This window comes from Barbus barbus (assembly GCF_936440315.1).
Source record: "Barbus barbus genome assembly, chromosome: 13".
NCBI lineage: Eukaryota > Metazoa > Chordata > Actinopteri > Cypriniformes > Cyprinidae > Barbus > Barbus barbus.
Window position 1 is genome coordinate 20,643,753 of NC_136741.1, and position 26,984 is coordinate 20,670,736.

At 37.5% G+C, this 26,984-nt stretch overlaps 1 protein-coding gene across 1 annotated transcript in view; it reads right to left on the reverse strand.

The window, feature by feature from the left end:
* Positions 1–26,301, reverse strand: part of LOC306879541 (BMP/retinoic acid-inducible neural-specific protein 3-like) — a 32,691-nt gene extending 6,390 nt beyond the window's left edge. The window contains exons 1-4 of the mRNA XM_079432562.1: positions 26,219–26,301; positions 21,077–21,379; positions 13,650–13,840; positions 11,977–12,167 (exon numbers count right to left, since the gene is read on the reverse strand). Coding sequence (XP_079288688.1) covers positions 11,977–12,167; positions 13,650–13,840; positions 21,077–21,276 — 582 coding nt within the window. The 5' untranslated portion in view covers positions 21,277–21,379; positions 26,219–26,301. The remainder of the gene's footprint in view (positions 1–11,976; positions 12,168–13,649; positions 13,841–21,076; positions 21,380–26,218) is intronic.
* Positions 26,302–26,984: the final 683 nt, after the last annotated feature.

Below are 26,984 nucleotides of genomic sequence, written 5' to 3' on the forward strand. Positions count from 1 at the left end.
AGGGATAATAAGCAGCCTGTCTGTGGACAGATGCATTATAAGAACTTCTTGTGCTCGGTGAGTCACTTGTCCCAGACGTGGTGCTAATGCGCATGCAGTGGTGGTCCTCTCACACATAATCACTTACTGTTCTTCTCATCTTATTGAGAGAGCTGAGCAGGCTGTTGCACAATGTTTTATTCCCCCGCTATGTTATGTTATGAAATGTATTTAATTGATTAGCTTCCTTATTCAGAGATTATTTCACACCCACAAGGAAAACAGAAGTCCATTTCTCTCTACAATGCAGAATGTTATCTAACCTTAGCAGAAGGTACTTAATGATGGTCAGACTCTGTGTAGCTGTATTGATTTAGGCATCTCAATTGACCTTTACTGCAAGCTAGCCCCACTAATATCCGCATTTGCAATAAGAGATCACACTCGATTTTTTCCTTCTCTTTTCTAGTCATCCCTCTCTCCTCATGACACGGAGAAGCACGCATAATTGATTCACACTTTTCTCTCTTATGGTGCCAGTGAACCTTCATCAATTCAGTGATCTCTTTCGATTCAGCCTGTCAGACAATATATTTTCCAGGCTGACAGTTAGATAAGGTAAGACAAGGTTGTCTTCTGCCACTCCATCCAAACCCACTGAAAAGTCCAGTGTTGGTAACAGGGAACTCTGCAGCATGCAGGTTTGAACTATATGTTTATATATATATATATATATATATATATATATATATCAATCTTAACCTTTATTTTAGTTGAGTTACCATTTTACATATTCCTACAAATATACACTACAGTTTTAATTTTTATGCTGGATAAAATCATTTTATTCAACAGGGACATATTAATAAATTGGTCAATTTAATTTGAAATAAATGCTGTTCTTTTGAGCTTTCTATTCATCAAAGAATTCTGAAAAAGAAGGTATCATGGTTTCCATAAAATTACTAAATAGCACAGCTGTTTTCGACTGTGATATTAAGTAATGTTTCTTGAGCACAAGATCTGCATATTAGAATGATTTCTGAAGGATCATGTGACACTAAAGACTGGAGTAATGTAAAAATTCAGCTTTACATGCAGGAATAATTAACATTTCAAAATAATATATCAAAATAGAAAAGTGTTATTTTAAATTGTTATAATATTTCATAGTATTACTGTTTGTATTTTTGGATCAAATAAATACAGCCTTTGTGAGCATAATTTTACCAACCCAAAACTTTTGAATTACAGTGTTTTTTCTAGGGTTTTTTTCTCTCTCCAGAAGATGCATTTTTAAGCAATCAAATACATAAATAAGCAAGCAAGCGAGTGTGAAGAAAGAAATATATATAGACAACTTGTTTTCCATCCTGACCCATCCCTAGTTACTACAGAACATATGGCCCGAATCCCTGGCTTGAGCAAAAGCTTGAACTGCAATAAAACACAAAGCTTAGCTCAGCAGCAATTGATTTTTTTTATAACGACCATACCTGATGCAATCAGATGATACATCTATATGCTTTATTATTTAATGCACCGTATGATGTGCCATATGGTAAAGGGCTACTGATTGATGAACAAGTGAAGCATGATATTAGATTTATTTTACAGATAACAGCTGTTATTCAAAGCAAATACTTTGCATGTCACAAAATACCTTGTAATGGCAAATTATAGGCCACCTGGACTTGTGTGATACTCTGCTGTTCAGGCTTAATGTGAAATATCAACAGTCTGCTGTTGATTCCCACTCTGCATAGTGAGCAGCTATTATGGATCAGTCAAATATCTCAATTATAGCAGAAAACAATATTCTGTGTGGAGATATTAGCCACCAAGTTTGGCTGATGGAAAGCTTTTCTCCAATTTCACAGCTGGACAAATAGCACAGCTTCAGCATTTCTTTTTGAAAGCACCACTAGACAAAACTAAATTTTTTAGATTTTCCATGGATGGTCTCGCACAGCCAGAGTTTTGACTTGCGGCACAATTTTGGTCCACAGTGCAGTTTATTTTGGTTATGAACAGCTAAGTCAGGAAGAGACCACCTAACTGAATGACCAATATGCTGTTCAAACAAACCGAAACAAACCAGAAAAAAATTATCAAAATAGTGGTGTGGGAGACTCAATGAACTGGACAGAATGGGACATGTCAGCTCAGACCAGCATGGTGGGTTTTGCTTGAAAAATGCAACTTATAACAGAACACAACAGTCAATTCTCTGCAAAAGAGTTGGCGTTGTCTCCCTGCGGTTACAATTCTGACACGGTGTGTGTTTCCGAAGGTATCGTGGCTGTAAATTCAATTCTGGCTTGGCTTAGAGCTGATCTGGTATGAAGAAATTGTCAAATCATGAGCAAAATGATCCCCGCCGATTGCAGAATGGCTCGGATTTTCACGTATTAGACAAACAACCTGAGCAAAACCACAAAGGTGGGATAAAGCCTGACTCTGTAAAGAGCTTCGCTCCAGTGTTTTCCTCTCACAGTCCCAGCACACCACCACACTAATAGGCTTTTCCAATTAAAGGAAATAGCTAAATTTCCCCTCCATGGTGCCCAGTGGGGGGAGCTAGAAACCCCATTCTGTACTCCAGCTCTCTTTAATCTGGAAATCATATGGAGAAACGTTTGCCTCAGTCTGTCCCATGAAATGTAGACATGGGTCAACGCCCTTTGGAAATGATGTGCGTGTCAGAGGCCCCTGCTGCTTCTGCGATTCATTCTCTTGCGCTGTTGGAGCTGCACTGTCCTGCTTGGCAGGCTGCTTCCGTCACTCACAGGCTCTTTTGCTTTTCTCACCAGCAATAGACATACACAGCCTTGACACCTGAGATCTGCCCTCCCAACTGTAATAAATCCGTCTAAGCACTGCAGTAGTTGTGAGCCGAGGGAAAGCGTTGTTGTATTTAATGGGATGGGGAGGGATCATCAAAGTGTGGACTGGAATATGTGTGTCAATCTGTGCGTTGCTGTGACAGTAAATGTTTGTTTGGGGGATTTGTACTGCTTTGTGTGACCAATTTTAATGGCTGTCAGCAAAAGTGAAACAGCTACTTCAAATAACGCATTGACTGAATCCCTAATTGTGACAAATTTGAAGCACCAAGCATTCTTTGGCTTTTCAAATTAGACTGTGTTGATCTGTGAGGATTAAATATAGATTTTAAGAAAGTAAGGTATGGCATATGGCAAGCATGATATCAAGACATTATAAAGAAAAAAATAAAGAAAAATGGGCTAATTATTAAAGTTATTTTGTTCTGTGTTTACTTTTTGATGAGTCCTTTCCTGGAATAGGATACATTTTTTTTCCTTCTTTTTTTTTCTTTAGGAGTTCCCAAATAGTGATTTCTGTATTTTTCTTCCATCTAGAGCTGGTTATTGCAGATACAGAATTCCATCATTGTTTCTATACAGAAAAATCAGGCAAAAATACCGCTATGCATAGACAAAAAGCAGTAACTAGACTGGCCAATAAATTAATAACGTAATTTGTCTAGGTATTAAATTATACATATATATATAAATCGCGATAAACACCTTTTTTTTATTGAGTTTCTGCCAAAATCAGTATTGTATTTGGTTGGTAATGAAAAGTCCATTTTTAATTCTACGCAAAATGCGATATCCACCAAGTTATTCTGTCATGTTTTGTTTCCAGTCAAGACTTGGAGAAACTTGTTCATGCCTTTATCACCAGCAGGGTGGATTACTGTAATGGTCTCCTCACTGGCCTTCCCAAGAAGACCATTAGACAACTGCAGCTCATCCAGAATGCTGCTGCCAGGATTCTGACTAGAACCAGAAAATCTGAGCATATCTCACCAGTCCTCAGGTCCTTACACTGGCTTCCAGTTACATTTAGGATTGTTTTTGAAGTACTTTTACTTGTTTATAAGTCACTCAATGGCCCAGGACCTAAATATATTGCTGATATGCTCACTGAATATAAACCGAACAGACCACTCAGATCATTAGGATCGAGTCAGTTAGAAATACCAAGGGTTCACACAAAACAGGGGGAGTCTGCTTTTAGCTATTATGCGGCCCGCAGTTGGAACCAGCTTCCAGAAGAGATCAGGGGGCTGTTCCATAAAAGACGCTAAGAAAAGCGGGGATTAAAGTCCAAAACCTGACTTGAAATAACCTAACAAATCAATCGGGACTAAAGCGGTTCCATAAACGACAATTCAAGTTCACGCAATCTGACTAATGCTATCCAGGTTCAGTGAGTCAGGATAATGTGACGTACACGCTTATTCTGAAGCAGCCCTTAATGTCGATCATGGATCAAATCGATCCACCATAGCAAACAGCGAATATTTGTGCTGTTTAACGCATTTGAAACACTGTGTTTTCCTCAGTGCATAACTGATACGTCACAGGTATATTTTTTACATCTGTAAATGTCACAAAGCCATGCAAATATATCCATTTAGCTGTCAGGAGTGGGCGAGGCTTATGCGAGAGAACGAGCGTTGCGGCACGCATGCGCGCTACACAGACGGAGCAGAATAGAATACTAGCGCAAGAATTCTGAATAAAATATACATTCTGCTAAAATATTTGTTGTTGGACATTAAATGTGACATATAATTTTACTACATATAAGTGTATTTTTATGATAGCAGCAACTGTTAATCACTAGCTCAAATGAGTTAAATGAGTTCCTCTTATCAGTAAAATGTACTCTGATTTCTATTATAAATTTACATTTTTAATTCAGTGATTTTAACTTTTGATTGTGTTTTTATGCTTTAATGCTTTAAAGAGACATTTTAGATTGTAATGTTTTAATGTTCTAATAACCATAAAAGGTACAGCTGTCATAAATTCAGAGAGAAATGCTGCATGGCTAGAGACTTCTGAAGTAGCAACTATGTTAAAATGTCATTCGCCTACATTTTGGGCACAATACATTAAATACAGTTGGTTGTAGCCTATTTTTTATTTATTTGATTATTTAAGGTGTATTTTCTGTATACTTTTATTTTTGGACCGATAATAAATTAAACTGACTGTATGTGAGAGAGTCAGTGGTAATATCGATGCGTTCCTATTGGTCAGAGTTAGAGGAGCTCAGCTTAGCCTGACAGTTAGCCTACTCCGGACCAGGTTAGTTTGCCAGCATAAGTTGCCGGGGTAACTGAGTTGGAACTTTTTTAAGTTTGATTTATGAAACCGAATCTACCAAAAATAAGCCTGACTAACCGAAATAAGCCTGGCTTATACTCTAATCTTGGTTTATGGAACAGCCCCCAGATGTGCTAAAACATTAGCCACATTTAAATCAAGACTCAAAACTCATCTGTTTAACTGTGCATTTGTTGAATGAGCACTGTGCTATACACTCACCTAAAGGATTATTAGGAACACCTGTTCAATTCTCATTAATGCAATTATCTAATCAACCAATCACATGGCAGTTGCTTCAATGCATTTAGGGGTGTGGTCCTGGTCAAGACAATCTCCTGAACTCCAAACTGAATGTCAGAATGGGAAAGAAAGGTGATTTAAGCAATTTTGAGCGTGGCATGGTTGTTGGTGCCAGACGGGCCGGTCTGAGTATTTCACAATCTGCTCAGTTACTGGGATTTTCACGCACAACCATTTCTAGGGTTTACAAAGAATGGTGTGAAAAGGGAAAAACATCCAGTATGCAGCAGTCCTGTGGGTGAAAATGCCTTGTTGATGCTAGAGGTCAGAGGAGAATTGGCCGACTGATTCAAGCTGATAGAAGAGCAACTTTGACTGAAATAACCACTCGTTACAACCGAGGTATGCAGCAAAGCATTTGTGAAGCCACAACACGCACAACCTTGAGGCGGATGGGCTACAACAGCAGAAGACCCCACCGGGTACCACTCATCTCCACTACAAATAGGAAAAAGAGGCTACAATTTGCACGAGCTCACCAAAATTGGACGGTTGAAGACTGGAAAAGACATTCAGATGGTAGAGTCAGAATTTGGTGTAAACAGAATGAGAACATGGATCCATCATGCCTTGTTACCACTGTGCAGGCTGCTGCTGGTGGTGTAATGGTGTGGGGGATGTTTTCTTGGCACGCTTTAGGCCCCTTAGTGCCAATTGGGCATCGTTTAAATGCCACGGCCTACCTGAGCATTGTTTCTGACCATGTCCATCCCTTTATGACAACCATGTACCCATCCTCTGATGGCTACTTCCAGCAGGATAATGCACCATGTCACAAAGCTCGAATCATTTCAAATTGGTTTCTTGAACATGACAATGAGTTCACTGTACTAAAATGGCCCCCACAGTCACCAGATCTCAACCCAATAGAGCATCTTTGGGATGTGGTGGAACGGGAGCTTCGTGCCCTGGATGTGCATCCCACAAATCTCCATCAACTGCAAGATGCTATCCTATCAATATGGGCCAACATTTCTAAAGAATGCTTTCAGCACCTTGTTGAATCAATGCCACGTAGAATTAAGGGCAGTTCTGAAGGCGAAAGGGGGTCAAACACAGTATTAGTATGGTGTTCCTAATAATCCTTTAGGTGAGTGTATGTCCGAACTGACTGCAATGAATTTTAAGTATAATCATTTTCTTTAAATTTATTTTAAATCAATTTCTATATCATTTTTAAAATTCCTTGTTTTTATTATTTTTATTTCCATGTTTTTATTGATTTTTAATGTCTATTTCACTTTCTTTTATGTAAAACACTTTGAATTACCACTGTGTATGAAATGTGCTATATAAATAAACTTGCCTTGCCTGCCTACAGTGAACCATTCCACGCACTGTAGACAGTAATGACGGTGCTTTGAATACACCCGGCATCCTAGTTTTCCTCATCCACTTTGTACTTTGTGATCAACAAACAAACTTAGGGCTGCACAATAAATCGCATGTGATTGTCATGCGCATCTCATCAGTAAAGTCGGTTCTGTGATTAACAGCAAATCTTCAACACATTGCTTTCAGATGGATACACAGATCCGTAGATCACTGTCAAGCTATCCAATATCGCGTTCATAATCGCAGATGAGTCACATTCGATTATGAACACGATATTGCGTAGCTTGTAAGTGTAAGTGTTTTTATTAATGCCATTTATGTTTTTGTTAATACAGCGTATAGCACTAGTCAACTAAATGAATGTAACATGGCAAAGATGAATGCAATTTTGGAAGTTGAATGCAAGGGAAATGTCATTTTGGATTTTCTGTGGTCTAATGTGATATTGTTGTTCATGTTCTTGTTGATAACATTTTCTTTTATTATTGTAATTAATTTACAGCATTAACAAGATGACCCGTTGAATTCAATTTGGGAGCGATGACTGATTGAATGTATTTTTAGTCCAGTGCATGTATATAAGATTAGTATTGACCAAGTTCAGAGGCTGTCATATGTGGATTAACTTACTATGTTGTGTATTTTCAACAGTTTCAATATGAAAAATAACTTTTATATTGATTCAATGGATTTATTGCATTTTGAAGAAAAAAAAACAAAAAACGTGTCATATATATATATATATATATATATATATAAAATTAGAATATCGTGAAAAAGTTAACTTATTTCAAAAACTGAAACTTTTATATATATTAGATTCATTACATGTAAAGTAAAACATTTCAAAAGTTTTTTTTGTTTTAATTTTGATGATTAGAGCTTACAGCTCATGAAAGTCAAAAATCAGTATCTCAAAATATTAGAATATTTACATTTGAGTTTCAATTAATGACAATCCCTACAGTATAAATTCCGGGTATCTCTTGTTCTTTGAAACCACAATAATGGGGAAGACTGCTGACTTGGCAATGATCTAGAAGACGAACATTGACTCCCTCCACAAAGAGGGTAATTCACAGAGGGTCATTACTGAAAAGTGTGGGTAGGAAAAGGTGCACAAGCAACAGGGATGACCGCAAGCTTGAGGATACTGTCAAGCAAAGCTGATTCAAACACTTGGGAGAGAATCACAAGGAGTGGACTGAAGCTGGAGTCAAGATTCAAGAGTTTTTATTTGTCACATACACAATTATACAGGGTATAATCAGCAGTGAAATGTAGGTGCATTTACCCTGTATAACCATTCACTGCTGGTTATACAGGGTATAACCAGCAGTGAAATCAGTGCATCAAGAGTCACCACGCTCAGACGTCTTCAGGAAAAGGCTACCAAGCCACTTCTGAACCAGAGACAACGTCAGAAGCGTCTTACCTGGGCTGTGGAGAAAAAGAACTGGACTGTTGCTCAGTGGTCCAAAGTCCTCTTTTCAGATGAAAGTAAATTTTGCATTTCATTTGGAAATCAAGGTCCCAGAATTTGGAGGAAGAGTGGAGAGGAGAGACACAGAATCCATGTTGCTTGAAGTCCAGTGTGAAGTTTCCACAGTCAGTGATGATTTGGGCTGCCATGTCATCTGCTGGTGTTGGTCCACTGTGTTTTCTGAAGTCCACAGTCAATGCAGCCATCTACCAGGAAATTTTAGAGCACTTCATGCTTCCTTCTCCAAGCTTTATGGAGATGCTGATTTCATTTTCCAGCAGGACTTGGCACCTGCCCACACTGCCAAAGGTACCAAAAGCTGGTTCAATGACCATGGTGTTACTGTGCTTGATTGGCCATTAAACTCGCTTGACCTGAACCTGAACCAAGTACTGAGTGCATAGAAATGAACATACTTTTCAGAAGCCTGACATTTCTGTTTAAAATATATATTTTTTTATTGATATTATGTAATATTCTAATTTTCTGAGACACTGAATTTTGGGTTTTCATTATCTGTAAGCCATAATGATCAAAATTTCAAGAAATAAAAGCTTGAAATATTTCACTATGTGTAATGAATCTATATAATATATGGGTTTCACTTTCTGAAATGAGTGACAAAAAATATTGGCCTTTTTCATGATATTCTAATTTTTTGAGATGTACCTGTATACAGTGCCGTGAAAAGGTTTTTGCCCCATTCCTGATTTTTTTTTTTTTTTTTTTGCATATTTGTCACACTTAAAAGATTCAGATCATCAAACTAATTTTAATATTACACAAAGATAATGCAAGTAAATACAAAATGCAGTTTTTAAATGATTTAATTTATTAAGGGAAAAAAGCTGTCCAAAACTGCCTGGCACTATGTGAAAACTTAATTGTCCCCTCCTGTTAAATCATGAAAGAACTGTAATTAACCACATTATTTTAGAAAGCTGAATTAAATTTCACAAGCCTGATTACTGCTATACCTGTTGAATCAAGAAATCACTTAAATAGAACCTGTCTGACAAAGTAAAGCATGCTTAAAGAGAGTAACACATCATGCCGCGATCTAAAGAAATTCAAGAACAGATGAGAAGCAAAATAGTTATAGTGTATCAGTCTGGAAAATAGTTATAAAGCCATTTCTAAGGCTTTGGTACTCCAGCGAACCACGGTCAGCGCCATTATCCACAAATAGAGAAAACTTGGAACAGTGGTGAACCTTCCCAAGAGCGCAACGACGACTCATCCAGGAGGTCATAAAAGAACCCAGAACAACATCTAAAGAACCGCAGTCCTCACTTGCCTCAATTAAGGTCAGCTTGGTAAAGCCAAACTTTGCTGCCGTACCAGGGGTGCAGCAGGCTCAATGATATTACACAGCGCCTGAAAATAGTCCCCAGCTAGGTAACTAGTTATGATATAGCTGGGGACTATTTTCAGGCATAATATCATTGCGTCTGCTGCACCCACGGTACGGCAGCAAAGTTCCTTGATTATTACGCTGGAATGAGAATATAGTTCCTAGCCAAATCGGCCTAGAAAATCGCAACTTTTAATTTTCCGTCAGTCTTAGTACACGATGTAACTACAGAAGAGTCAAATTTTAAATAGGAAAAATATTGAAACTCTTTGGTCATTTTTGAGCGAGATGCTAACGGTCTAATAAGATTCAATGATCTATGCTAAGCTACGCTAAAAGTGCTACCCGGACCCGGAGATCAGCTGAATGGATTCGAAAACGGTAAAACTCAACTGTTTAACTGTTAAAGGAGTTCCTTTAAACTTTTTTAAAAATGTGCCTTTGTTTTGAGAACTGAATTAATGGTATGGGAAAATGGGCCAACTAAAATCAGTTATATTATGTTAACAATCGAGAAAACAGCAATACAAGATTCTTACCTAACTCTGCTATTAGTTTTCGTGATCGGCATCTTCTTATTGATTTCATGTTATTGTTTCGTCCGATATGGCAGAAAGGCCAATATCCATGATGAAAGTGGAGCGAGCGGTCAGAGAATCAGATCACCAAACAATTACGGGATGAATCTCAGACATATCCGGACAGGATTAGATTTCTCAGAGGACTTCTGAATAAACCGAGAAGCAGTATCTGATTCACGAACAAATGTAAAACAATTTGTTAGTGAATGGGCTACGCTTTGTGTTTTTGACAAAAAAAAAAACCTGGTTCATAAGAGTCATTTGTTAATGAAGCCAACTACACTGGGTGCGCTGCGTGCGCGTACAACCATCGTGCACAGTTTAGTGAAAGACTAGTTTTTTTGCCATTATTTTCCGTTACGCTGTCAACGCCACGGCTGAAAAGTATCACATGAAACACTGCTTACATTTATATTTTATTCTGTTTTAATTCTGGGGTGGGAGGTGGGGTCTGCCCCTGGTAGATCCACCCCTGGACTGATGAGACAAAAGTTTAACTTTTTGGTGTGTGTGTGTCCCGTTACATCTGGCATAAAACCAACACAGGATTTCATAAAAAGAACATCATACCAACAGCCAAACATGTTGGTGGTAGTGTGATGGTCTGGGGCTGCTTTGCAGCTTCAGGACCTGGACAACTTGCCATAATTGATGGAATCATGAATTCTGCACTCTTTCAGAAAATCCTGAAGAAGAATGTCCGGCCTTCAGTTTGTGACATCTAGCTCAAGCTCATTTGGGTTATGCAGCAGGACAATGATCCAAAACACACCAGCAAGTCCACCTCTGAATGGCTCAAGAAAAACAAAATTAAGGTTTTGGAGTGGCCAAGTTGCTGCAAAGGGTGGCTCAACCAGTTATTAGTTACCTACATTTCACTGCTGGTTATACTCTGTATAATTGTGTATGTGACAAATAAAAAATCTTGAATCTTGATTTAGGGGACAATTACTTTTTCATGTAGGGCCAGGCAGGTTTGTACAGATTTGTTCCCTTTAAAATTAAATCATTATTTCAAAACTGCATTTTGTATTTACTCGGGTTATCTTTGTGTAATATTAAAATTAGTTTGATGATCTCAATGTTTTAACTGTGAAATAGGAAGGGGGCAAAAACCTTTTCACGGCACTGATAATATATATATAGTGAGTTGCTATATATATATATATATATATATATATATATATATATATATATATATATATATATATATATGCATGCAGTAAATATGGCAACAATAAAACTTGGGATGGCCTCTGTTTAGTGTATATATATACATTAAACAGATGCCATCCCCAATTTAAGTGTTGCAATATTTACTGCATTTTGCATTTGTAGGGCTGTACAAAAGGCATTAGGCTGTCAAGATGCAAAACATCCAGATAGGTTGTGAAGATACACCATGTTGCTGCCTGATTTTTGATACTTCCTCAAATTAAGCTTTTTTTTATATATATATATATATATATATATATATATATATATATATATATATATATATATATATATATATATATATATATATATATATATATAAACAACCCCATATTTTAATTACTCAGCATCATAGGCCATTCATAAACCAGAGCTACTTTTTTTTTCTCACAATGCAGAACTTGTCATATTCAGCGGTGAATGGATATCTCTAGATACCCACTCATAGCATATGACACTTTTCATAGCAGGATAATGGCAACAGGGATAGTGAAAAAAAAATGCACTTTGTTATACTGAACATGATTATTCTTGAGGACTTGAAAGAAGGAAGCTGTGGGCTCGACTTGACTAATGACATACCTTGATGGCAGTGGAAGCAATCTGGATGTGATGCAGTTTTCGCAGAGTACTCTCCCTGTCTATGAAATAGGAGGCAGCCAGCTGGTGCAGGGCCTCCAGAGTCACAGCCGTGCTGTTACTGGTGTAGTCGCTCGCCTCTGCTTTCTTACTCAACTTCCTCTTGTCCACAAATATAGTCAGAGACTCCTCTCCTAGCAGAAACAGAACAGACCATGCTTATTGATATAGAAATGTTTTACAGTAAGAATTTATCTATGCTATGCTCCTGCAGAATGTATTAAGGATTCTGATGCAAGTTGTAGTTTTATATAAGCTTAACTACTACAGGGCAAAGTAAAAATAAAGGGTAACAATTTAGTATAGGGACCAATTCTCACTATTAACTATTTGCTTATTTGTCTATCATTAACACATTGGCTGTTTATTAGTACTTATAAAGCACATATTCTGCATGACCATATTCTACATCCCTAATCCTACCCAATACCTAAACTTAACAACTACCTTAAAAAACGATTAATAAGCAGCCAATTAGGAGTTTATCGAGGCAAAAGTCATAGCTAATGTTTTGGTAATGGTGTGACCAAATACTGATGTTCTGATTAATCACAATCTTCATTTGAACAATCCTTTATTAGTTCATTATGTTGATTCTTAATATCCCAAGATCAATCTTTTACCCTAACTACTTCGGTGGCTGTGTAATGTCATATATCAAGTATCACTGTTTCCAGAACTGGTTTTCAGGAATGGAGACTTCTATGAAATCTTCAGCATAAGAAATTATATTTTATCTGAGATAGAAATGTGAGTTTGCAGTCTGTACTGAATGTAATGCAAAGTTTAAACGAACAAATGACTCATCAAGTGAATCAAAAACATACAGTTTGTCTAGTGTATCCCGATTCTCAAAACAAATTACTATAATCAACTGTGTTTTATTTTTATTTTTTATAAATAGTTCAAAAAGACAAGTTACCGGTTTAACATACAACACTGACCTTCACAACTTACAGCACTGGCATATAGTGTTAGCAGAATCAAAACTATAATAAATAAATTGGAATCGAATCAAGAAATTCAATTCTCAAGCAGAATTAAATCAGGAAACCTGTATCCAACCCTATAATATAAAGCAGATCAGTGTGACTTTACAGTTAATGCTTATACTGTATATGCTCTGTAACTCTCTCTGGCAGTTTGTATTCCAAGCAGATCTATTGCAAATCCAAGACTTGAATCTCCAATATTCATGATCTAACCTTACATAATATTGCTTGTTTTCCAGAGCAGCGAAGGCCACATCAGTTGTGTACAGCCAATACTTTTGCATTACGTGAAGCAACTTGTAAGCACAGACTGCTCCGAGTTTGAGAACTGAGTTAAATAATGTGTGTGGATTTCTGAAAAGTAACCCATTCTGGACATGATGCCATCTGTTTACACCTGCCTCCCCCTTTCAACCACACAGTGGAAGAAGTAATACATTATGTGGAAAAGTGATTTTGCTTGATGTGATAGAGTTGATATTGAGATGTAAATATGCATGAGATCATGAGAGTGTTTCTTCTGTATGAAAAACACTAGTTGCTTTTCAAGTTCGTTCACAGTAGGAATTATGACCTTTGTGCAAAACCACCATGAGGATGTTTCACAGGAATATGTTTTTCTACCTCCTAGTGTAGCTGACAGTAGAAAATGGGTCCCATATTTCTTGATCAGGTTGTCAGTAATTAGCTGGGCAGTGGGTCTGCGTCCCAGGAGTCGAATGTTTCTTATAAACTCCGGGGTGAGAGGCAAAGGGGAGTTCAGGAAATCCCGTCGCTCTACAGCCAAGTTATTCACTTTCCACCGGCCAAATTCCCTGCATGAGAAAAACAGAGACAGTAAACAGGCCTGTCCCTAATGATCTGTTTTCATTAACATTTCTCCACTGTTTTGGACATGATAGAAGGAGGCCTGCAGGGCAACCAGCACTCCTGCCAAGCTGCATCTCTAGCCTCAAGTTCTCAGAGCATGTTTCATTTGGGGGATGAATACCATGCGTAGGGCGCTGCCTCCGAATGTGCAGCTGACAGGTGCTATGCTCAATAAACACTTCGTGACAGAAATCTGCCCCGACAAAAAGACTCATAGAAGTCTGCCCTGTGGTGACAACCAATACCTTTCATAAAAGGGGGGAGGAGAAAAAAAAAGCTAAATGAAAAAAATACCACCACAAAGCTCTGAAATCCTTCCAGGCAAAAATAAAACCAGAAACAATGCTCCAGGCTTTGGTGACTCATGCATTTTTGCAATTGTTTCCGCTCCTAGGCTTCCTCCATAGCACCACATGACACATAGTTGACAATATATCATACATATGAACAAAAACTAAATGTTTCTAAATCTATTGGACTTATATTGAGTTAATGCAATACAAATTAACTGCTGACATACTGTATGAAAGTCTAAATGCACTTTCAGAAAAAGAAAAAAAAAAAAGGTACAAAACTGTTACTGGGCTGGTTCACTAATAACACTGTAGGTACTATATATGCATTTTTAGGGTGTTTACACTTCTAATTCAGGTTTGTTGTTTATTTTGGTCTGGTCCAGAAAAGAAAATTATACATTTAGTCCTGGTTCGCTTTTTGTTCACAGTCATTTTAAACACTGAACCCAACAATACAAAACAAAAGACATAAGAATACGTTCAAATCCTGATTGGACAGCTTTTATGACATATTACCGAACTTCCGAAAATGATGCTTTAATGCGCTTGTTATATGCATATGCATAAGGTGGAATTTTCTCCAGCTGATAATTAACAAAGAGTCAAAACAGCGCCAGAAATCTTATTTGCTATGGTGAGACAGCGGTATCTGCCTGATTGTTTGTTCTGCACCAAAGTTTGGATGGCAGTGTTCGAATGAACTGCACTAACAAAGCAACTGAAAAAGAGTTTTTTAATCAAACCAAAACTGCCAAGTGTAAACACACCCTTAATGTACTAATATATTATTTTAAGTCCCTATAATAAACCATGGTTAATTTTTGTAAGGGAGGTACTATTATATACCATTTAGGGGTAAGTAAGGTGCAAGCTTTTGTACCAGTGACAGCTGTGTACCTTTGTTTTGTGTACAGATCCAATTAAGCAATATTTGTTCAAAGTATATGAAACTGTTTATATGATTAAAAGGTATTTTAATGGAAAGTATAAAAAAATACAGCAAGCTTGGCTTGTTTTTAGAACATTTCAGCTTCTTCTGTGCACCACCCTTTCAGATGCTAAATTGAATCTTAGCACAGTTTTATTTAAGCTGATTGATGCAATCCCAACTGCTTACAGTGAAAATAAACATGTCTTTAGCTGGGTATCTTTAATGAAAAAACATACATTAGAGGCCACCAAGTCACTTTTTAAAGTAGAAAAATAGCATGTGGACTAATAAACTGGCACTGGGTAGCTGACATAAACACACCCTAGTAGACCAGTGGATCTTCCTTAGAGCAAAATACTAAAAGCATTTGTGCCAACTTATTGCAGGATGAGTAGCTGATGAAGCAATTATAAAACTTGTTTTTAATTAGCCCTGACATAAACTATTTTGTTTCTTAAGCGAAGGTCAAGACTAATGCTCCTCTTTGTCTCACCAGCAGCAACTCACAATGCATACAAAAATAACAAATTTAATTCATGCAGTTACAGGCAATTAAGTAATCAAGCCTTTTCTCTCTATAATTCTTTGAACCCCCGGTCCATATTTTAAGCTCTGCTTTATGCAATTATGCATACGCTAAAATAGGCACATGCCTCTACAAAAGGCATTGGCACAATCTCACACTCAATACATCTCAAAACACACTCCAATCACGGTGCACCTCTCTTCTATAAGAGCCTGTCCTCTCCATTAGCCGAGAAATAGTGAGTAACCTCATGCACAGGTGATGGATGGAGCTGGGGTGGTCTTCTGAAAGGGGATCTATCACATTAAATCAGGAATAATGACAGAGGCCTCCCGACCCAGATGTTTGATCGATTCATTCCAGCAAACACCCTTAATTCCATCTGCTATTTTGCAATTCATAAGGGTCAAAAGTGATAGAATTATGTCAAAATTATGTCACAAAAACACACATTATTAATGTATGGTCGAAGCTGTTGTTGGATTTATGTCAGAATATAATTTTGGGTAATTTCATAAGCTACACCCTCAGCTGCTGTAAATAACCATAATATTGCATTTGGCATGTGCTATACCAACAATTGGGACGATGACTGCTTGCTTGAATTTAGATGATCTATCTCAATTTCACATGGCACCATGATAAGCCACTTTTTAAACTGGACAGTTCTTTGGGAGCTGTGATGAGCTAGCTTTAAGGAGTTCAAAGGTTCCCTACAAAGAGGAAAGTAAAGACGGAAAATCCTCCCTGTCATTCTCTTTCCCGTCACAGCTGAGCATGATAAGCTTGGATTGTCTTATCAGGTGAGGCTTTGTGTGAGAGCAGTTTAAAGGCTTCTCTAGGAAGCACTCTATGGGACTTCTGCTGTGCTATATGAAATGCTCATTACGACCGAAGTCATCATCAGTCTTCACAACAGCACTGAAACCGATTCTGCTTTCTGTGCTTTGTTTCTCAGCTTTTTGTTGCAGAACAAAAAGTCCTCGAGGCTTATGTCACAAGCTTTTATCTCTGCCTTTAAGATACGTATTAAAAAGATGATTTGAATATCATACAGAAGGAAGTGGCCCTAAAAAGAGAAAACTTTAAATAAGGGCAGCTGTCATCATGAAACGAAATAGCATTTTATGAAATGACCTTTCACAAGCAATTTCAAACTGATTTTCCCACTTACTTTATTAAGATTGTGACAGAGAGAATTGCTTTAGTCTGTGCGCACATCAGCCTCTCTGGAAACTATCCCGTGGCAGTGAATCTGTAAAGCAGGTGGTATATTTGGACCCCGTCTTTGAATGTTATGTCATGGCACTTTCCCAATATTCTACAAAGTGAAATCTCCCAAATAAAAAATAACTATTTCCAACAAAGAGCTCATTAAAATTCTTTCAAATTCAATCAAGAAGAAAGTGGAGAATTGAAGAAGGGATGAGATGGTGCACTTTCATTACCCAGACGACAGTGTTACACACCACTGTATGTAGGAGAACCACTTCTGGTAATTCATCTTCTACCTGTCATTGCGGATTATTTGAATTGAGCAATGTAACAAAGCTGTGCTAGAAGGAGAAAAAGCTACCCCCAATATCATATTGCCACTTTTAATATCGCTAGGTCTGCTACATGCATGCGTTGTTATCGGCAAAGAAATACATTGAAAAAGAGATTGCTTAAGTAAAAGGCTCCGGGCTGTGCAACATATTACGAATCTGCATTAGCATTAAAAGATGCAATCCGATCTAAGAATGTCACAAACACAATATGAGACACCAAGATGAATTTATCATCCTTTCCATGCATTATCTGTACACATATACTACACTCAAAAGAACAAACAATTGATATCAAAAACAACTATTAGATACTTTCTTTAAAAATGTATAAAATATCTGTGTTTGTATTGTGTTTGTTTACTTTTAAGTATATTTGGTACATCAGTGTCATGGTTTGGTTTCTGTTTAGTTTCCTTTTTGCCCTTATTTGGTTTTTCCTGTTCTAGTTTCCTGTCATTAGTTAATTATCGTTCATCCTCATCACCTGTGTTGTATTAATTATCTTGTTTCCTTGTTTGGTCGGTCCCTTTATGAGTCCTCAGTTCTCCCTCAGTCTTTGTCTTGGATTGATGTTAGTTAATGTTAAGTTTATGTTAAATAATGGAAGTTGTGTTGAAGCTGAATAAAGATGCTCCTTTTTTCCTACTCCTCGTTGTGCGCTCCTGACTACAACACATACCATGAGAGAGAGAGAGAGAGAGCAAAATGTTTTTTCTTCTTCTAAATCACAAGACAAGATTAAATTAGCATTGAAGCCCTCATAAAACACGACTAGAGTAATTATCAACAAAGCAATCTTTTTTAGCAAACGAACAAACTAATCTTTACATCACAAGACAACAAATAACTAAATGTAACAGCTGACAACAATATCAACAACAACTGTGTAAATACAAGTGGCAAACTGTCAAACAATGCAGCTGTTCAATTATTCAAGGCCCAGTGCATATTGAGAAATAAGTGAATGGGACTGAACTGGAAAATATTTTTTAGGCTCGGCCTAAGTATAGTGCTAAGTATATCATAACAGAAAATCTACATTTAAATGCATTACATATGGCCCCATGTAAGTTGTCACAATAATATAATATAATATAATATAAAAAATTACAGGAACACAGACATTTAGGAGCTTAATAAGTCTGTCTATTTAATGAGAAATTGCTATATTTAAATGTTTTACCTAAACTCTGGCATCCGCGTGAAAGCTGCTCCTTTTCAATTAGTATTTTGATACAACTCACTTATTTAATCATGGAGTGGTTGTAATCTTCCCATAACACAGCCTTGTTGCCGACAGTAGCCATCTCGAGGGAACAGGTGATAATGCCGAGTAATAAGAATTAAGAGCCCACTAATCAGTTGGCCACATGATAAGACTATTAATCTTGCGGAGGGAGCACTGAGCCTCTGATGCACCAGGTTTAACCAACAGACTAAAAAAAATCTCCAATGTTTTGATGAAGGGCCAATCAGAGCACCCATGAAGTAGCTCCTACAAATTAGATGATGTCAAATGTGGCCTCTGAGAACAGATGAATATTCGATAACTGCCCCTGCACTGATGGAAATGTATGAGAAATCACCAGTAATTTAAAAGCTGGAATTTCTGTTCACCTTCTAACAGGCAAAATTCTATTAACTGCAATTAAAAAAAGAAAAGTGTATTATGTTACTTCTGCTAAGTTCACTTCAGCAAAAAGAAGGCCCTTAGAATACACTACCTTTCAAAAGTTTGGAACAGGTAAGATTTTTAAGATGTTTTTGAAATAAGCCTTTTATGCTCATCAAGACTACATTTAGTCAAAAATATAGTAAAATTGTTATATTTTTTTAAATATTATTACAATTAAATAACCGTTTCCTATTTTAATAGGATCATTAATCATACTAACATGCTAATTTTGTGCTCAAAAATGTTTCTTTTATTAGCATTGTTGAAAATATTTGTGCTGCTTAATACTTTTGTGGAAACCGCTATACTTTGTGTTCAGGGAGGTGCGGTCAGGGTAGGCAGGGTAGGCAGTGCCTCACCAATGTTGACATTACATTTATTAATTCCAAGAGCTTTATTAATTAACCTCAAACCACATTATTAATTGCATTTATTTTATTCCAAATATTATTTTTTGTAACAAAGTTTTTCAGGAATACACATAATATACTCATTTTGCCATTGTTTGCTCCTAAAAACCATTGTTTCATGCAGGAAATTCAAGGCCATGGCCATTGAGGCAGAGGTTAGCAGTGCCTCTTTGGTCCATAGAACGTAGTTTACGTAGATTTGCGCATGCGCAATCAGTTCTCATGCTGTCTTGAATTATCAACATTGAGGCAGAGACCGAGCTTGCTTCATGTCACGTGATCCACTCGCTCTCACTCAATCCGCGTTTCCCGATACTAGCATCTAGCGGCGCCTAGCGTTGGCTGTCAACTCATGAAATTGAGTAATACACCCAACAAAGAGGACTTTTACAACAAAGTAATTGACAGCTTTGTCCAGAGGGATAGACGTATGGACTTCGTCTACAAATAAAAGTAAGCACCCCCTTTAAAACGTAAACTATTCATTTTTTTTTTTTTTTTTTTTAAACCCGTATATTGGCTTTGTGTGTGTTGTCTGATGGTGGGCTATAGGCCTGCTGTGCGCTGACACCAAAATGTTCTCTCTTCCATCACCTCTGCCACATTTGTACTGTATGTCTATCTGTGCGATTATGGTGCATTTCGTAAGGGTTAAAATGCTGTTTTCTAGTTCTCTTTTTTTAATCCTGGTGCGCCGTCGTCAGATGCTCATTGCGTGTCGGTGTGTGCGCCTAGCGCAGTTTGTAGGAGCGAATAAGATGTTTTTGTACTTTAAAGCTGTACTGATGACACAATGTTTTCTGACTGTAGCCTATTCAAATCCTGGTGCGCCGTCACCAGACCAATAGCGTGTGTGTGGCTGTCTGTGCGCGTTTGCGCATTTTGAAGGAGTGACTAGGCTGCTTGTCGGTTCGCTGACACCGCGCCGCTTCCCTCTCTTACTGTGTCCCGCACAAAACATTTGTTTGTTGTATAAGTCATCATAAGATAGATGTGTCCATTAATTTGATTATTAGATTTGATTGTGCATTAGCCTCACACATGACTGACTTTGCTGTATGCAGGCAGCGATGTGATGATGCCTGATATGAACTTGGGTTGCTACATTAACTGAATGAATATATGAACATATATGCCACATTGATAGGTCACAGCCTACCCATGACAAGATTTCACCGCACGTTACTGTTGTGTTTGTAACAATGTATATGTCTTAACTGTCACTTTTGATTAATTAAGTCATCCTTACTGGGGAAAAAAAAAATATTATTCTTTCTTTCTTTCTTGATAATTTATTTTTGTGATAATATATGTATTTCTTTCTATATTTAGATATGATATGTCTAATTACTTGATATAGATAATTCTATTGATTTCAACTCTTGTCAGTCAACTCTTCAGAGACAGTTTAAGTTCTGTTCTGATTTCTGTTGATTATAACAGAATTGTTTTATAAAGACAACAAAACAGCAACAGCGTTAAGCAAAATTCAGAATAGCCTCCCTTCTAATTCATGAGTTGGAATTTGAATTGGAGTGACATAACAGAATAAGAATTACTGGATTGTTCGGATTCAAAGAAATTCAACAAAGATCATGCATTTTGGGAAACAAAGTTTTATCTAAATCATATTAATTCATTCTAATAATGCTCAAGCTTTCTAAATGTGGCTAATGTATTTAAATATAGTATAACTGGATCATGACCCGCTGACCTTCTGACCCAATATAAAGCATAAACTACAACTGGTACCATCAAAAACCATGTCAAGCCTCAGTTCAATTCCAACTAACCTGTAGATCTTGTATCTCGTGGAAAATCCCTGACGGTTCCTCTCCACAAATTCAGTGTACTCTTGTGAGTGGTGAAATGGGCCCTTGTCAGAAAGAAGCCAGTCCAGGGGGCCTGCAGGACCTTCTTCAGCTAAACTGGCAGAGCTTGTCAGCCAGCAGCGGAGGCTGAAAGTCAGCAACAGCAGCTCCCATAGAGCCATGGGGGAGCAGCACAAGGCTTCAGCAGCACAGGCTCTGGTGCAAGACCACACTCCACCACCCGGCACTGAAGATCAGCATGGCTTCGGCCCAACAAACGCTTGCCTAAACACACACAGCACACAGATTCACACAGAAAGAACAAAGATGCATTAGTAAACACTCAGTCACCTTCACCTCCACTCAAGACACACTCACCAAAACAACTGTTCCTTTAAGTGAAAAGTGCACACACACAGAGACAAAAAGAGCGGCAATTAACAGGAAATTCAGTTTCCTTGAGGCCATGAAAACTATTTAGGACTCCGGAGAGATCATGTCAACATAGAGAGGGGAGAAAAGTATGATGATTCTTTGTGGGAATAATCTACTAATAGTCTGAGAAGTGTAATGTATTCACATAAAAATGTTCTCTGCATGGTAATGAGTGTTTTAGTACTTCAGAGGAACAAAGTATCACCAAATTAACGATAAAAGAATGTAAGTGAAATAATAAGAACCTCCTGTACACATGCTTCCAATTTTAGCATCCGCTGTGCAACTGCGCCGGTACATGAAATGGAGAGGTTCTCCCTAAAACTGCTTATATTAATCCAAATTATTTCTAACTCTCAACAAGCTTTTTTTTTCCGCTTCAAGCGCAAACTGTATAAAAAGGCAAACATGCTAGATACGGTTTAAATTCAAGCTCTGTAATTCAGTCCCATGGTAAACCAATGCCATGAGCACACTTTCGACATCTCTTTCAGTAGTTAGTTCTCAGTGTCTCCCGCAGTCCCACCCCTTGGTCTAACCCTGTTATTATTTCCATATTTCCACCAAGTGCTGTCAATCATTCTTCATGGCCGTGACCAAACCAGATGTTGGAATAGAGTCTCATTACTGTACTCTGATGACAGTCTGTCAAGTCATGTGTGCCATGTGACCATATGTGTGGGCGACTTGAAAAATCGCCATGCTTTTGTGGAACAGTGTGAAAGGAGATGCAAATACAGATTAAAATACAGACCTTGCGAAATAAATGCATCACATTGACTTGTACATCATTGCTTAGTACAACCTCTAATTACAAAAAAGACGTGGATATAAAAACAGAAGCGCTACTATGCCTACACTGCAGTACATTTATTTGCAGCGGGATAAAAATTACATAGCTGTTGGTCACCATATAATTTAATTAAATATCTTTAAGCTTAACATTTCAAATGGCAATCATAGGTTGTCCACTTTTGGTATTTATTCCTATGGGAGGCCTTTCTTGGATAGTGTATCTACACCCTCATCTCACACAGAACTATAATGTATGTAGCACACTGATAAGCACATATATAATGGTGTGAATGCAGCCCCGATCTGGGCTGCAATGCTTTCTGCTGTGATTACAGCAGATTTAAAACCAAGGCTTTTTCTGCATGACATCTAATTCTTCAATGCAGACATCCGTACTTCTCCATGCATATTGATGAGGAAGTCTCGGTGGAACACAGTAACCACTCAGTAGGGATCCTACAATACGCAGCACTTCAGCGCCACAGTGCACCACAAAAAAAGGCCCTTTCAAATACCGCAATCTCAACGTTTCCATCAGCAATTCTTTCGATTTTTCTGCCTTGAGTAACAAGCGTTTTGCTTTTATGTAAAATCAGTGTTTACATTTCTCCCGAGAGCAAAGCATTGTTATATGTGTTCCAGTTATTTTTTGGGGGGGATGGTAGCTTTGCTTGGCAGGTGGCAATGTGGAAAAAAAGAAACGATTAAAAGATGTGTAATGTAAGTCACAAGGGCAGAGAAAAGCTTTGAGATGCATGGTGCTTCTGGCTCGTGTACTCTTCTGAGCATACTGTTGAGTTATTTCAGCTTAGCTCTTTATAAAAAAGCAAAATACTCTCATTTTAGTCAGCAACTTTTATTTAAGTACTTTATTCAAGAGCAGAATGCCAATGAGAGCAGGGTTGTGATCTCTGTAACTCTCCAGTCCTTTGAGATAAAACCTGCAACCTTGAGTCAACAGCTCAGAACTGTACCTGCATCCTATCTTCATACGCCAAACGTGCAAACATGTATTCATTGAGAACACAGTTCATTTCAAAGCAATCTGTTGCTATAATCACATTATCTCCCCCACCCAGTGCAGTAACAGGATTTTGGTTATTATCTGCAGGAATAATATCAGGTATGTGTCATTCCCTGTTTACAGGGGCATCATCAGACAATATCTGTGGTTACAAAAACAATACACTTCATCAAATGCTGTTGAAAGAGGAGCCGAGGTGTACTTTTAGACCACAAATAAAATATCTACCCGGAGAGAGAAATTTATATTTTATCATCAACGGCGGACGCAAGAAAAGCACCAATGGTGCCACTTAAATATAATTGAACACCAAACGGGCTTGAAATATCTTCAGGCTGGTCTGAAATGACATAAAAGTGACAATTCTGTTGGTTCCTACACAACTGTATGTTGATTAAACCACGACTTTCTATAAAAAGGCTCTGAAACAATACGTCCTGGGAAAAGAGCTTTCACCAATATAACTGACTTGACTTGACAAGTGTGACGTGTGGAGGACTAAAAGAACATTTATGTATAAAATGTGTGGGATGAACAGAGAAATAAATGATGGAGGAGAAACTGTAAACACATAAATGAGGATAAAGAAATGAAATAAGTATCTGCATGAGCCAAATTAAGCAATCTGGTGGGAGAGCAGATCAAAACATTAGCTAGTTTTCTGGGAAACAAGGAGAAAATAATAATTCAGAGTTATGTTGGATTAACAATTGTTATATCGCCGTAGAACTCATAAAGATGTGTTTTAAGCTCTTTATGGGGAGACAATTATGTATACAGTTTTGCACGATCATCTTAGCCTTGCTACATGACATGCAATTTTTCATTTAAACTAGATGTAGCAAGAGTATTTGTATCATAACTTGCAGGGTCTACAATAGCAATACAAACACTCGTATTGTAATTTGTCATGTAAATGGTGACTATGACAAGGTCCTGTGTATTCACCTAGAGGGACGAATCATTTTAAAACTACAGCCATGCCTGGTAATAAGAGAGAAGCAGACTAGACAAATAGCTGTCTGAATGACAAAAAGCCAATTTGTTTTAAACGGTATACCATTTTGCTCAAGCGTGTTGAGTTATATTCATTAAGCAGCATTGCGACTCGGTCATTTTAGATTATGCTCATAATGTTATTGTGGACAGATTAATCATAAATTACTGACTAAAAACAAACAGATAATACAAAGAATATCAATTTAGCAAGAAATAAATAGAGAAATTCTTATTTTAGGCATTGAAAATTTCCTTTCCTTTGTTGTCTACAGTGAAGATGAACATCTCTGCGAGGACGCTGAAATGGGAATTTTTTAAATGAAATGACTACAGGTGTTCAGATCTTTCACGAAACCAAGCTCAAAGTGAAGTGTTATCAAAGTACTTTTGAAAGGTTGAGATGATGAGATCTGGGATCTCCCAAACTGGAGTTCTCAATGGCATTTGAGTCAACCACGTTTAGAGGATAGACTCAAGTGTGCACTTTGGACTGAGGGCATCTGTTCAGTTCTTTCATTTGCAACCTGTGCAATTGCAATGAGTTTTGGCTGTCTCTACTGGAAGCATGCAAATGAAGATACTCTTGAGATATTTCCTGCTCTAAATTTGTGTCCGCAGGGTGGATGGAGGGTTGTCTGACTGTTTGAAAAAGTGTTTATCTTAGGTGAGAGTTGATTACAGGGTTGTATTACAATTTCTAAAGTAGGATCCCACTATTTGTAATTCTGGTTCTTTCAGGCTTGACTTGAAGTCATACCTGAAACCACCTTCAAAGTCTGAGCAGGAACCGATAAACCTCACATCCTCCTCTCTCCGCTGACTAATGAGCTTTTACTCTAAATTAGCAATGTTATTCTCTAACCCATGACAATCATCAGTGTCTTTCATTGTGTGCCTGAGGGTAAAAGGTTTCTTAGTGAAATAATGTGTCTGGAATTCATAATTATTTATCCGTGTTTCGTTTGAGAACAAAAGGATGTGTACAAAGAGATTTGCAGTGTGTAATGTATCAAAGAGAATATCCCAGCAGATAGGCAATAAAAGAAATATGAAATACTAGCTTATATCAGTGCATGGGACCAAAAGGAGGAAAAGGAATGACAGCCATTGTGTTGAGTGTTAAATGCAAATCAAATATTCCCTCTAATCTTGCTGTCACTTTGAGAAATGGACCTCTAGCAGCAGACAAGCCATGAAACTAAAATAATTGTCAGATTCTAGATGAAACACTGAGCATTAGACAAAATAATATCAATTTGCAGTGAACATTCAGGGACATTTTAGCATACTGTTGATACAACTGACAACCTTGTGTGTCCATATGCAAAGAAAAAAAAACATAATATTCTACAGCAAGTGTATATTTCATATGCTATCTTTGTTGCATCATCCAGATCCATAAATGACAAATATGCATGTCTTTGCACATTAGTCAGAGCATTACTCAAAAAGAACTATTCTGTTCTCACCAATGCGTCACTTTAGCAAAGGGTTAACAGATAGCGAACAAAGAAAACTCCAGAAAGCAGTCTTGTGACCTTGGTGACTTTACTGGTTATTTTCAATTGTAAAACTACAAACAAAGAAGAAAATTATGTTTAAGCATTACATTTATATCTATGACATATACAGTTAAACAATACAATGTACATAGTTTCTTCACAACATTACTTTAGCTTTGTATATACTATAAATATATGCATTTGTGTTAAACAAAGAGAAACCTAACGTTCCCTTAAACCATTAGCATGTAGCATTAATAATTAAAGCAATTAGTTTTCCCACAATAAATGCAGTATCAATCAATTATTTCAACAATTAAACAACTCCTTATGGACATCAGTATGTTTTAACACAAATATGGCACTTACGAACATATATATCCAAGGCTCAAACGAAGAAATCACCCACTCAAAGTACATTGCGTTTTAGACGATCTTCACTGAGAGAAAACAAAAGTAAAAATAAACATGTCACGAGTAGTACCTTAAATGTCCAGTAGGTGGCAGGTCAAAAACACAAAAGATATATGCAACAGCACACTCCCCGCCTGGTATAATAACTTTTATACCACTATTGAACCTTCTATGACTTTCCAGGCAGGAGTAGTACCACCTCTGAGATGGGCCTCAGATATACCTTTGCAGATCCTTCTTTAATTATCTTTACCTCTACCTTCCTCACGCTATTATCGCTGCTGGGTATGGTTTTCACAATAAGCCCAATAGGCCACTCATTGCGTTTCGCATTAGAATCCTTAAGCAAGACGACATCTCCTTCTTGAAGGTTTCGTTTTTCCGCCGTCCACTTTCTCCGTACTTGCAATGTTGCAAGATAGTCTCTCTTCCATGCCTTCCAGAAAGCATCAGCCAGACATTGAACCTGTCTCCATTCTTTCTTGTAGAGGTCCTTCATGTCAAAGTCTCCAAGGGGTGCCGGTAGAGTACTGGCTTTTTGTGTGAGAAGCATTGAAGGAGACAGAACTTCCAATGTGTTGGGATCAGAAGAAATAAGAAGTAAAGGTCTAGCGTTCATTATTGCCATGACTTCAGACATGAGAGTAGTCAAGACTTCATGGGTAAGACGGGAAAGACGGGTTTTAAGCAACAGTGCATCAAGAATGCGTTGTGCGGTGTT